At 38.7% G+C, this 13,361-nt stretch overlaps 1 protein-coding gene across 3 annotated transcripts; it reads right to left on the bottom strand.

The window, feature by feature from the left end:
• Positions 1-1,430: 1,430 nt before the first annotated feature.
• On the bottom strand, positions 1,431-12,902 carry LOC5507108 (RNA-binding protein Nova-1). 3 transcript variants are annotated; one of them, XM_048729750.1, is made up of 4 exons: positions 12,822-12,902; positions 10,932-11,008; positions 8,849-9,027; positions 1,431-4,178 (listed from the first exon to the last, which is right to left on the bottom strand). In XM_048729750.1, the coding sequence occupies exons 1-4, from the start codon at positions 12,861-12,863 to the stop codon at positions 3,130-3,132; spliced, it is 1,347 nt and encodes a 448-aa protein (XP_048585707.1). In that variant the 5' UTR covers positions 12,864-12,902; the 3' UTR covers positions 1,431-3,129. The 3 variants fall into 3 exon arrangements, with proteins under 3 accessions (XP_048585707.1, XP_032231503.2, XP_032231502.2); XM_032375612.2 differs by lacking the exons at positions 8,849-9,027; positions 10,932-11,008; positions 12,822-12,902 and adding an exon at positions 7,593-7,725; XM_032375611.2 differs by lacking the exons at positions 8,849-9,027; positions 10,932-11,008; positions 12,822-12,902 and adding an exon at positions 6,144-6,326.
• Between the last annotated feature and the right edge of the window lie 459 nt (positions 12,903-13,361).

Raw genomic sequence — 13,361 nt, 5'->3', positions numbered from 1 at the left:
ATCTTCTGGGTGTTAAATTCAAGTAAAATTGACACAGAAATGACTTTAAATGAAACTAAACCCTTTAAAAAAATATTGCTATATTTGCAAGTGCTGAGTAAGTTGATTTTTGTTGCTGTTATTTTGCTGCTAAAATCCTGAGTGCGCTAGCTTGCTACCCAGTCACATGATCTCTTAGCGCAAATCCCCTATTGAGTGGGCTATATCCATCCCCCACTATGTTGAATTTTTGTTTCCTTTTTTGTAATATCCACCTGTTTTCACTTCTTGTGTAAAAGAATGTGGATCCACCAGGAAGTGTTGTAAGTTACAACTATCAGTGCAAACTTAATAGAGGATTTGTGGCATTCTCTCGCTACTTTTGTTTTCTTGTTGCTACACGGTAATTATTCCAAAATCAAGGTTGAGGGACTTGTTCGGTGGGGCAGGGCCATACCAAGGGATGGGGCACTGAATGGGGGCATTTCCCCCCTCCCCAATTTTTTTTAAATATAAGGAAATGACCAGTAGGGGTGTGGCTGTGCCCCCCAATATTTTATTAACATTTCTGTATTGTGCCCCCCCCAATCTTACATGGCCTGCTACACCTATGAACACCCAGTATTACAAGTCCTGTTACTGGCTAAAAGAATGTTTAGCTACAAGAGAACACTTAAAGCCTGTTATGATCTTGTGTGGGGTTATCTAGAAAGGGGACAGTCAAATCCCCCCTCCAGTATTTAGAGGCCTGTTATGGCCTTATCTAGGAGTGAACACTTATTCTTATTATTCCCGCATAACACTTATGGCCTAGTTGGGGGAGTTATAAAAAATGACACTCTCCCCCCCACCACCACCACCAAGTATTCTGAGGCCTATTATAGCTTTGTGGGGCATTATCTAGGAGAGGACACTTATTCACCCTCCCCCCAGTAGTTTGAGGCCTGTTATGGCCTAGTTGGGAGAGTTATCAAGAGGACACTCATTCAAATCATCACCAGTCAAAGGGCTGCACCCTCTACTAGCTAGGTCTAGTATTTCTTTTAGATGCCCAGTGACCACACAGCATATTATTATTGGTTTGGGAGGGGAGGGTTGTAACAAAGCACATAACAAGGAGGCAGGTAAATCCTGGGACTGCTCCTGACAGATTTGTCTTTTCTTTCCACTCCGTCTGCCAACAAATTGTTTATGCCCAAATAGGCTAACCATAGTTCTTTGGGTTTCAAACCAAAAATTTAGGTAATGAAGTGCATAACAAACAGGCCGCTTCTCACAATGCCACACAAGTCAGACAGAGACACTGGAAATTCAAATTAAATTGTATTGGATTGTGTCCACTGCATTATTGGTTATCGGGAACATCTTTCAGGTATCCTCTTCATGGGGAATCAAGCCAAGGAACAAGTAAGCTTCTATGTAGGCTTGTCAAATGAGACCAATTCCAAGACTTGAAGAATATAACTTTTCTTTATTCATCTTTTTCAATTTGTTCAAATAAATATCAAACTCCCCTGACTGGGAGGAATTCAGGTACAACTTACCTTTTATTATAAAAAATGTCACATTTGAAAAAAAATGTAATGAAATGAGATGGATCAAGCAAACGAGACGGATGACTGAGGTATGGTAAAGACAACTGGACAAGATGTGGTCTAACAGCAGTTTATTACAATGATGTGTTACCACGGAAACTGATGGATCAGTTACAACAGTCGAGTGCGCAGCTGTCTACTAGCATGGCAAGATGCTTTTCATTCAGTGAATGGTGATGACTATAAATGGTGAATGGTATGAAAGTTAATTAACAGGATGAATGGATAAATTAATCCATGGTAGGTGAAATGAAGTGTACAGATGATTACAGAAACCTTTCACGAGGCAAAATGTATAAGTGGAAGTAGCAGTTTTAAATAACATACACGTAAGCTTCTGGGGCATTACATTCTATAATGAAACTCCAAATACTTTATGCTAAACTTATAAACTAGTATTAAAAAAAGGCAACACTAATAAAAATATGATAACAAAGTCACAGAATGACATTAGGGAACAGCTTAGACCATAAACACTACAGTGACAAACTACACTGTCTTCAAAAGTTAAACTGCTGGTTTAACGAACTATAGGAGCTGATGTTACATAGAAATAGCATCATTTACTGATGGCAAACATCTACTCAATTTTTAAGATTACAATAATCCCGCAAACATTAATAGGAAGCTAAGGGTTTTCCAATTTATATAAATGCACATTATTTCCTTCTGGAGTCTAATTATGTTTTTCTTTACTTCAATTGTAAAGGGCTTAAGAAAAATCCTTAAAAAGCACTGAACTTTTGGGGATAGGTATCATTAAAATAATATAATACCCTTTTAGTGTCAGAAACAGGAAAGGATCATTGTGCAACACTTTTAGCTTAGAAAAATGTATCTAATTTAGGTCTGCCATATCAAGGTTACGTTATATTGCCTATGAAATGACTTAAGATCTATTGAACTATGAGTTGATCAAAGTCATCATTTAACAAAAATCTTAAAAAGTGCTCAAGTCTGCTAAATAAAGCAATCCTATAATTGGTATCACTTTTCCAGCATTAATAATCAATTATTTTTTTTGTCTGACTCCAGGCTAATCTCAAAATTGCTTTGCTGAAAAAAGTGATAATCTTGAAAAGCAAGGAAAGGTACTGAATAAATAACAGCTTCTTAAACTATTACTCCACCTTGCGCATGTGTTCCTTTGTTGAATTACACAACACCCTATTTTTTTTTTTAAAGTAAAATAAAACCAATGCTATTTTCAAGTTTTGCAAGGAACATGTGAGGATGCTAATGTTTGTCGTAATTGAGAATGTGAAAAGGTAAGAAATGACTACAAAAATGTTATTAAAACAATGTGCTTAAACTGGGTGGTGCACATTAAATTTGTGATGTGGTGCAGTCGATGAGCTAGTATGACTGGTTAATTTTACAACATGCAATATATAAAATGCATATGATTAATAGAAATGGTATAGAAGAGGCTGGTGTTATTCATTATTCATGCACAGGACTTGTTATGTACTGCCAGTTGTGGATTTCCCTGTGATTCTTTACAAGACTTGAAATGAGTGGAAGGGCAATGGAAGCACCAATGACTCGTTATTGTTTATGCCCGGTGTGGTGTCAGCAGCCTCTCAGCCTCAACTTGCTGAATACGTTGAGTGACAAGAAAATGAGCTAGCTGTGCAGCGGGAACGTCACCAGTGATAACAACCTTGCGATTGCTAGTCCCAGGCACAAACTCTCCTTTCTGTGAAACCTGAATGCGAGCGCCGCTATACTGCATGAACTCTGTGATGGTCTTACCACCCTTACCAAGGATCGCCCCGATCAGCTCGTCAGGGACCGTTATTTCAAGTGTTGCACTGGACTGGATGCTGGAGCTGGTGGCGGTACTGGTGGGTGGGGCCATAGGGTTGTTCAGGTTGCTTCCGCCCATCAGAGCAGCCTGGGCGAGGATATGATTTGTGGCTGATGTGGTGGTGTTTTGCGCAGTGGCTGTGTTAGTCAGCCCCAGTGCACTTAGCCCTGATAAGGCACTAAAAGGAAGTCCTGAGCTAAACGCTGAACCAGCCAGCTGGCCATTGGTGTGTCCAGCTCGGCTAGTGGTCAGACCCGAATACATGATATTATTATTGAGGGCGTGCTCAGGGTCCTCCTGTACCTTTGAGGTGATGATGACGCATGCAGCTGTCACTTGCTCTTGACTACCCCCCACGCAAACTATGCGTTCCCCCGCAACACTCTCAGCATCTTTTTGGGAAATCTGTATTCGTGCCCCTGTTTGCTCACTAATCGACTTGATGGCAGAACCTGCTTTCCCAATTATCATACCAGCCGTGGAATTCGGAACTATGATCTTCATCTGCTTTGCACGCTCACGGTCAAACGAGATTGACATGCTTGCCTTAATTCCCTGCGGTTCCTGCCTGATTTTATCGATGACAAAGTCCAGCATTTGTACGATATTCTCCACTTCGCCCATGATAAGCCCGATGCGCTCCTGGGTTCCTGGGTAGTACTGGTTGTTAGGTGACAATTTGATACGTGCACCTGTTGTCTGCTGCACCTGTGCGATATTCTGTCCCCCCTTGCCAATAATTGAACCAGCTGCATAATTAGGCACTAGAATCTTCAAGATAGGGCTCTTGGCAGCTAAGAGATAAAAGAAAATTAAAAAAAATTAAAGGATCATTTTAGACAGAATAGTATATCTAGAAGCAACAAATATGGGGAATGGTGATTTTGCTTAAGACATTACAAAAGCAGACTGAGAATAAAACTGGCTTTTAATTCAAATATCTCTATTCTTTGCTAAAGTATGGTAACCTGAGGATACACATTAAAGAGTTTAAAGGTAAATACCATAATACTATATCAAAAACACTTAAACAGGATCATAAAACTTCAGGTTTAAGTTTGACTTTTAAATTCAAGTTTGTTGGAATATTATTATATCATGGCCAGATGAAATTTCATAACAAAAAAAAAACAGAAATGTAAAGCCACTGTGACATTTAAGGTTTTGCCTGTAAAATTCATGGATATCATTAAGAAAATTAAAAGGACTTATACAGGGCTTCTGGAATTACGTGCTTGTGCGAAAGTGCGTAATTTGGCTTTCTCCGTGTAATCCACAAATTTCTGTGTAACCCCGCGTAATTTGGCTAAACTTTGAAAGACAAAACATTTAAGTACACAGCTGATGTGTTCTTTTAGGGTTCTTACCTCTATTTCTCGTAAAAAAAGAGATACATTCTTCGTAAGAGTGCGATATTTCCAACTGAATTTCGAAAACAATAAAATGACTAGGCATTTTTTGCTAAACCGTGAAGGCCTAAGACTAATGATAAAATAACTTTTTTAATTAGCTGGTGGTTAGGAGCCAATGAAAACTCGCCTAAGATATTTTTGCGCAAAAAAATTAACCTTTTCAAGTTATTTCGTGCTTTTCTTCGGTACATAATGTAGTTTAGGACGTAACAGTTGATATTTCGTGTAATTTAGCGCGCAATTCAGTAAAGAATCACGCAACATTTTGATTTTTAAAGAAAAATGTATTGCAAAATTCCACATAATTTAGCGCGTAATGATTGATTTTCCGCGTAATTTAGCAAAGAATCCTGCATAACATTTTGAGTTTTTTTCTGCGTAATTCCAGAAGCCCTTTTTATAGGAGTTGGTACTCTACAGTCATGCTGATAGTGGTTAGATCTAATAAACGCACTTTACATTAATTGTTCCACCTGCTTTCCAATAAATTTAAGTAGCCATGAGCCCTCAGATAAGAAATGGGTGTGAAAAAGAATATAGGCCTAGCTTTATTGACTGCAATTAGAATGGTGTTAAATTATTGCAGATCCATCAGCTTACTATGAATTGTGCTTGCTAACCAAAGACAAATAATGTGAAAAGACATTTGGCTGGTACAAGCAAATAAGCCAAATAGCTCAAACAAGCCACAGTCCAATTTATTTTCAAATCAACCACAGAAAAGCCAATGCACTGGTAATAAAGAAATGGCGCAAACACTATTTCTTTTGAAAAAAAGTGTATAACATGTTTCATCTGAGCTATTAGGTTTTTAGAAAGAAATTACTTTAAACTTTTTTTATCTATCTTTTTTCAGTTAAAGTTTTGGTTATAATGAGCACTAGAATTGTATGAAAAAATATGTTAATAATTAATGTCCAAGGAAATTCTGAGTATGAATATATTAGACTGCCATTTAATGATTGGAATAAAGAATATTTTTAAAATGTCTGGTTCTTCAATACACAGTTAAAACAAATATCAGAATGAAAATATGTAAATTTTTAACATGTATGTTAAGCTGTGTACTTTAAAACTGTGACAGCATGGAAAGCAGGGAAAACAATATAGCAAGCACTGGCAACAAAAATTTGGGGTATGGTAAAGAAATATACCCTGGTGAATGCAAAAAATGATGTTAAATACATTTGCTTCTATCACAGCAGTAAGTTTCTCTGTAAATCATTTGCTTTGTAAGGGATGTTTTTCAGAAACATGTGTGAATAGATGTGCTCTATTAATCTGTGACAGATTTCAATATAAAACAGAAAGCATAAGGGGAGTACACTTATGAGGAAAATATTTAACCTGGCAAATGTGGACGAGCTTGTGGCCTCTGTTGTGAGATGCTGAGCCAGTAGTCCATGGTGCAATGAGGTGAAGAGTGTGATTACTGACTACAGATCTGATGGTGTTGGTCGGTGTGGTTAAGCAGTGGGGTCTGCGCTCATTTATCTGAGCCCTGCACTTCATTCTTTTCTCTCCAATGAAATCAGATTCAAGTTCCAAAAGGTCACCATTTACATGAAAAAGGCATTATATGTTCATGAGCCTCATGGTTGGAAATGTTGGATACTTCAGGGGGATTTACGCTATATTTGTCGAAAGCAAAAAGGATAAGGAATATTGAAGTTTGAAGCGTGTAAGCAACTGTGTAAGAGATGTGAGTGGCTAAAAAACAGCAGTAAATTTTCACAGCAGAGGATAGTGCTGAAAATTGGACAATAAGCCTTTATGTCACATAACAGTAACTATTGTTCTATCAGTAAATCAAAGCTTGTTTGTCAAAACTATCTGGTGGATTCACAAGGCATGTGAAAACTTAAATACATAATTCTAATTAATAAATACAACAGTGACCTGATAATTAATACTATAAAGTAGAAAACTTTAAACAAGACTAAAAACATTCCAATAGAGGGCTGTACTTAGTCCATAGAGCAGATCTTTAGATTATGTTCTAATTTTCTAATGTTCATAATTAAAAAAAAAAACACTTACAACACTTTATTAAAATACATCATGTGTGAAGTTCTTGACAGGAACAAATAGGATAATAAGGTCTGACAGCAATCAAAAAATGTTCTGTTTATCACTAAATTGGTAAAATATTCTTCTTCCATATAACCCCATCTCCTTCTATACTCACAGTAAAATTCCCTTTAGCATGGTGATTTGTTAGGGAAATTATTAAAAATAGGTTTCTTGGCTTACAACTAATACTTATACAACAAATAACTTTCTCTTGATAACCTTTTGTGATAAAATTCTGCTTGGAAGCAATTGTCACAGGTTTGACAGATTTCAAGATATCACTTCTCATGCGATGAAACCAAGTCATGGTATTAGAAAAACTGAAAAAGAAAATCTGTCAAGTGTTTTTATGACAGCAAAATAGGATGAGCCCTTCTAGACCTTGTCTAAGCATGAAAAAGGAGCTTAGTGAAAAAGGAAGAAGCCAGTTTTTTTCTATTTTAACAAACAGATTACCCCATCACTTCAAAGCTTATTTGGTGATTGATCCTAGTAATTTTCAAAACTGTGGGAAAACATGGGCAGCTTACTACTACTTTTTTGCACTGAGATATCTAAAGCACATCAGCTGTGATAAAAACTCAACAATAATTACATTTAGCACAGAACCACTTCTGTTTCCCCTTAGAATGAAATTGCAAATTGAATGACCATCAACCGTGGCACAGAACAGGTAATGGGGGAGTCAAGTGAGGCAAATACTGTTCTCATAAATTTACCCACCATGAATTTGGCATGTGTAGAAAGGTCTCATGGTTTTCGAGTACTAAAGCAGAGCTCCTTCCTTGCCACTTGTGGCCTCGTAACAAAAATATTGTTTTCCTTAAGCTAGTAAAAACAAGACCTGTAGCTTAGTATGGGAAGTACCTGTTGTTAACATGACACTTTGCCAAGACATTCCAGTTGTGTAGAAATTTTTTGCACCAGGGGAATGCTTTGGCAATGCTTGTAGTTGTTTGTTTGGCTCATAAGTCAACATTCTACAGACAGATGGCCCCTTCATTAATTCAACAACAGCAAAACCTATCTTTAATTTCTTCCCCCCTAATCAGGCCATGAATCCACATTAAGAGGCAAAGACTTTGTTGCACCACATGAATTATACACACAGCTTTTGTCTGTGAAATCTAAAAACGTTTAAAAATGCTTTGGTGACTCAAGAAATAGGCTGTAGCAAATTTATAGTTATGAATTCATACCAAAAAGTCCATCGATTAAGTGTTAAGCCCTAGTCAACATTCTTAAGCTGTGAAATGGATTACCATGGCATAAATTGTCCTAAATACCGCCGCTACTTGACCACACAACATTCCCACTAAACTATTTTAACTTCAAGTATTTCAACTAAAACGGAAGTGCGTTAGTTACATGTTTTTGGCTAATAATTTAACATGAACAGCTAAGGAATTAGGAAAGAGCAGGGGGGATTTTTTCACAAAACGCCGACGAAACCGAAGCGAATAAATAATTGATATGACTGACGCGCAAAGAAAGAGAAAATGGATTGGGTAATGTATTGTGTTTTATGTGGTAAGTCGAAGAACAGCTGGGTTGGCAGTATCGTTTTACTGAGTTCTTATCTCGAAACAGAGACTAAAAAAGTGCGACAAAGTTAATACACTGATACATTCACGGCCCTGCGAAGTCAGCCCTGTCGTGGCGAAAGCATTAGTTCGCCCGCCAACATCACACACTTCTTGTTTATATTTGAACTCGGTTGTATGCCAACATAACAGGCCAATTTGTCGAAAATAAAAGTTCCCGTTCGGTAATACATCAATTGCCGGAACGCCTTCTAAAGTTAGTTTATCATTTAGTCGATACCTGATGATCTTAGTCTCCAATCACAATACAACACGAACTAAACAGAGAGTCAAGATAAGTAGCGTTCGAAAAAAGTCACATGCCGTCACCGATAGTTTGTAAAACTGAGCAGCAAACGCGCTAAAACCGCACAAAATCTTGCCAAAAATACTTACGTCCGAAGTTGGATCTTTTATAAGGTTGTCTTGTGTCCGGTGACGCTTCAAGGGGCCTTTTCCGCGAGTCTCCATCGGTTAAATCGGAGCTTCCATCAACACCTGCAGTAAACTGGTCCGCCATGTTGTACAATGCCATGTGGGTAGTGTACCGGGGTGCTTTGCGCGCCGGCGACCAACTGAAGGGAAAGAAATGGAAGAGATCGAAAGCGGACGACATTTATACCAATGAATGGTACCTAAAACCTGGCATCTACGCCCGTTGACACTCAGCTTAGATAAAGAGGCTCTAATTTCCGAAAGCGCATCAGTTTCGTAGCAGTTCGCGAGTGCTAGACGCCCGCTTTGGGGACCACTACAAGAAGGGGTCGTGGGTGTTATTGACGAAGAAAAAAAATCATTTGGCTTGTCTCGCTTTGATTATTCAATTAGTTATGAAGATGCCACAAACAGACCATCGACGCGGGGTCTTATCTCGCGGATCACAATAACCTGAATAAAATTTTTCGATTATCACGATTATAGCTTCCCTCCAGCAGCGCGCTGGATTAGTTTTCTCAAACATTTTTATTACGAGATGAATAATTGTGAAAAGTTGTCTGTCGAAAGAGGCGCAGCATGCTTTGATTTCTAAAGCCAGAAGCAAACAGTAATCATTTTCACCCAATGTGATTTATCCGGTCTTTGTTATGTAAACAGAATTTTTTTATGTAAATCTAAAGATTAGGCGCAAGCTTGAAGCGAAGCTGAATGCGTCAAATTGGATGTGCAGACACGAGACGCACTGTTGGTATTAGAAAACATTAGATCCCCTTGCAAGGTCAACATAGAGAAAACAGAGGCTTCCGACGAACAAACATGAAATATTCAGCCTGAGGGTAAATTTCTCTATGGTTAAATTTTTTGCGCCATATTTGACGTTTTTAATAAAATATTCATGACACATAAACGCAAAAAAAGAAAGTGGATCCTAGGGTGAATCCAACGCCGCGCATTAATAGTCCTGCCTGGGCCTATAGTAAAGAGCAGTTCTCCTGAAAGCCCTTTAGCTACAAGTCATCAAAAAACAACAGCAAATGAGTGTATAAACTGTAACTCAGTTATTATACCGTATACCGGAATCACCTCCACTCGACTGGTCAATAGGGGTGAACATTTTAACACTCTATACATTCATGTAGCGCAAAAACAGAAACTTGACCCCAACCACATCTCACGCTACTAGCATGACTGCTATTTTCGAAAATATCTAGTCTACAATAAAGAGATTGAATACTTTTACGAGTTTTATTACGTAGACCCGGTTTCCCACAACAGAAACGTGGTCGCTAAAGGCGAAATGGCGAACCCTATGAGGGTCACAGGCAGATGTTTGCATTTCTTGCCAACAAACAACGCGTACATTGATAATTGTACTTAAAAGAGCTTCATAAGTGGGGTGTTAGCGCGTAGTAAGTGGTGGTTCACTGATGCTAATGAGAAATGCTCGGGGGTCGGAGTGTGTCGTGCGCCAGTAATTTAGTGAGGATACACTCCCATTTCGCGAAGAGTAGATGTGTCATTTCGCGAATAGCAGATGTGTTACTACTCTTTAAAAAAAACCGAGATGTATTTGGTAAATGGCAGAAAATTCCTTGACATGCGTAGATAGAACATGAACAAGGGCTCGGAAAAAAGGCAAGATAAGAGATCTCGCACGGCTTTTGGGGGTGGGGAAGGGGGAAGGGGGGGGAGGGGGAGGGGAATATGACAAATGCGTGCAGAAACCTGTATTCTACATTGCTGCTACACAGGAAAGTCTTGCACTCCTTTGGACGTTTTGCTCCATTTGTTCATATTTTGTTTAATGTTTGTCTGTTTTATTTTTTTTTAAAGGGGGTGGGGGGGTGGGGGCGTAGCCAGACGTAGGTCATATACAACAAGTACCCTGGTGCCAGAGCCTCGAACGTCTCTCTATTTTGTGGCCAGCGAGGTCTCATACCTATATAGCTAAAAATTTTGAATGACTTTTAACTGGTTTATGAATCGCTAGTATCACTTAGTAATAGTATACTACCAGGCAAAAAAGAAAAATGACTCGTACCTCCACATTTCATCGTTTTCGTTTTGTTCCCTTTCGACAGAATCTCCAATGCTCCATTCTCCCTTGTTTGCCGGTAGCTTGACCAAAAATAAAACATCTTTTTGGGGAATTTCATATCATATCGAATAATATTACATGCATCCATATACATTTAGAAGTCTGAATAAATCAATCATCAACACGAATCTATGATATATTTTTTACGAGATATTTCCATCAAATTCAGGCGCGAACACAGGCAAAAAGTGGGTCATTTCTTATGAAAAAAACTTCAAATACTATGCTTTTTCCATGAGACCTTAGCCTCCTCCGCAGGCATCGCTTTGCCCAGAAAGCAGCAGAAAAGAAACTTAGGCGCTCGGGATTCCTTTGGTGATGCGTCGAGCGGGTCACGAGCTCCTACTCTTTTTTTGCTTTTGGCATTGTCCCCTCCCCCCCCCCCCCTTAACAAAGGAATTGTCGTCCACAGGAATCCCGAGTCTCGGTTTCTAACGTTCAGAGACGCCTGCGGATGGAGGAGGCTAATGAGACCTACAACTGCGCACCCCTTCCCAGCTAATCCTGGGTAAGCGCCTGAAAATCAGAACCCCCGCACCCTAGCATGCTGGGGAAAGTGGATATTCAGCCTCTGGAACCCAGAGGGTAGAAATTCAAGAGAGTATGGTAAATTTAAATTTGTTAAATTTTAAACGTTTTGTTAGGGAAGGAAAATCTCCTTAGGAGACCCCCTTGTTTGTGAGATACATGTATCTTTAAAATCAAGGATTTTTTTGAATATGACAATCTTTGTTTTTTGAGATCCTAGTTTCGTTTTTTGGGCCAAAAAACTCACATAGTAAACAAACTGGGGTGATAATTGATAAAATAAATTTTAACACTAATGGTTAGCATTTTGGTGTGGTCATCATCAATTTTTACCCCTAAGAGATAGCATATGGGCATGGTCAAATCAATTTTTAACCCTTTGAGATAGTTACAAACAATATAAAGCAGGGAAGGCCCGTAGCCAGGATTTTGAGCGGGGGAGTTTGTTAACCCATTAAGCAGACCATTTTTCTCTTGGGTAGCTCGCCCTAGCTCGTAGTGGTACTTAATTTTTCTTAATTATAGCGGACCTTTCATTCAAGTGGGGGGGTCTCCAGTCCGAACCCTCTGGCTACGGGCCAGCAAGGATATTAAGTGCTGGATTGAATTGTGGTTTACTATAAAATAAGTTTTAGGCGTTTGAGACCAGCATAATTATGAGATTCCCTAATCGATAGTGGAAACAAAAGAATCTCTTAAATCCCCTAAGGGAAGCAGTCGGTATGATTCTATACCCTCAAAGAAAGAACAAATACCTAAATCATCTTTTTTGGAGAGTTTCCCCAAAGTAAAATGAAGTAAAATGATATATCAGTAGAGCATTCATATTCAAACTACGATAATACCCAGTTGCACCATGTGAATTTGGTACATGAAAAAGTGTTTTAAAAGGTCAGCTATTTTGGGGGTATAAAATTCAATTAGATTCTCTCCTTCTTTTCTTAGTATATTAACTTTTATTCTCTGACAGACCCCATTGGTCTTTGTCGAATTAACAGTGACTTGTCTGTCTCTTCTACTTTCCCTCGTACTGGAATCACTGCAAGTTATTTTGCCTTCTTCTTTAAACAACTAAAACATTTCTTTGACTATTTTGTGAGACAGCATGGCAGTCATTGAGTAATTGTTTATTGCATGTGGCTGATTGACAGGTAAGAACTATGAATTTGGTACCCCTTGAGATTAGAATCTTAACATTGATTGATAAAAAATATTCTTAGCTTCAAACTCTCTACTTCCTGATACAGATATATTGGGCAACTGAAAGCATTACCGCTAACTAAAAATATTATATAAGACACATACCATTTCTTGGGCATCTACGACTTTATCAGAATGTTGTTGCATCTTGGGCTAAAGCAATAGGTTTAATACACGCTGTGGCGATGCACGCTGTGTCTACTTGCACGGCTTCCGGTAAAGGAGGGAAAAAAACTAGCTGCACGGCTGTCTCCCATTTTCTCGATTTTTAGCCTAAATAACAAGTTTCTGGCTTTGAAACACTTCCACGATTATTAAGAAAAGCCAAGAGATGTTTTAGCTTGAAAAGCTAAAGCAAATGCTCGGCACAGTATGAATGAAGCCTGCGGGGGACTTTGGCCGTTCATAGAAACGCTTCGCGTAGATAAACTTTTACTAAAAGTTAATCTACGCAAAACACACTTCGCGTAGATAAACTTTTACTAAAAGTCAATCTACGCAAAACACACTTCGCGTAGATAAACAATTAGCAATCATCAATCCGCTGTCTATCGACAGCAGCGGGCGGGGATCGCGTAGATAAATAATTAGCAATCATCAACCCGCTGTCTATCGACACTCCGCAGGGTGGCGGGACTGAGGCCA

The sequence above is a fragment of the Nematostella vectensis genome, chromosome 7, assembly GCF_932526225.1.
Source record: "Nematostella vectensis chromosome 7, jaNemVect1.1, whole genome shotgun sequence".
NCBI classification, from domain to species: domain Eukaryota; kingdom Metazoa; phylum Cnidaria; class Anthozoa; order Actiniaria; family Edwardsiidae; genus Nematostella; species Nematostella vectensis.
This window is presented reverse-complemented; position numbering and strand designations above follow the sequence as displayed.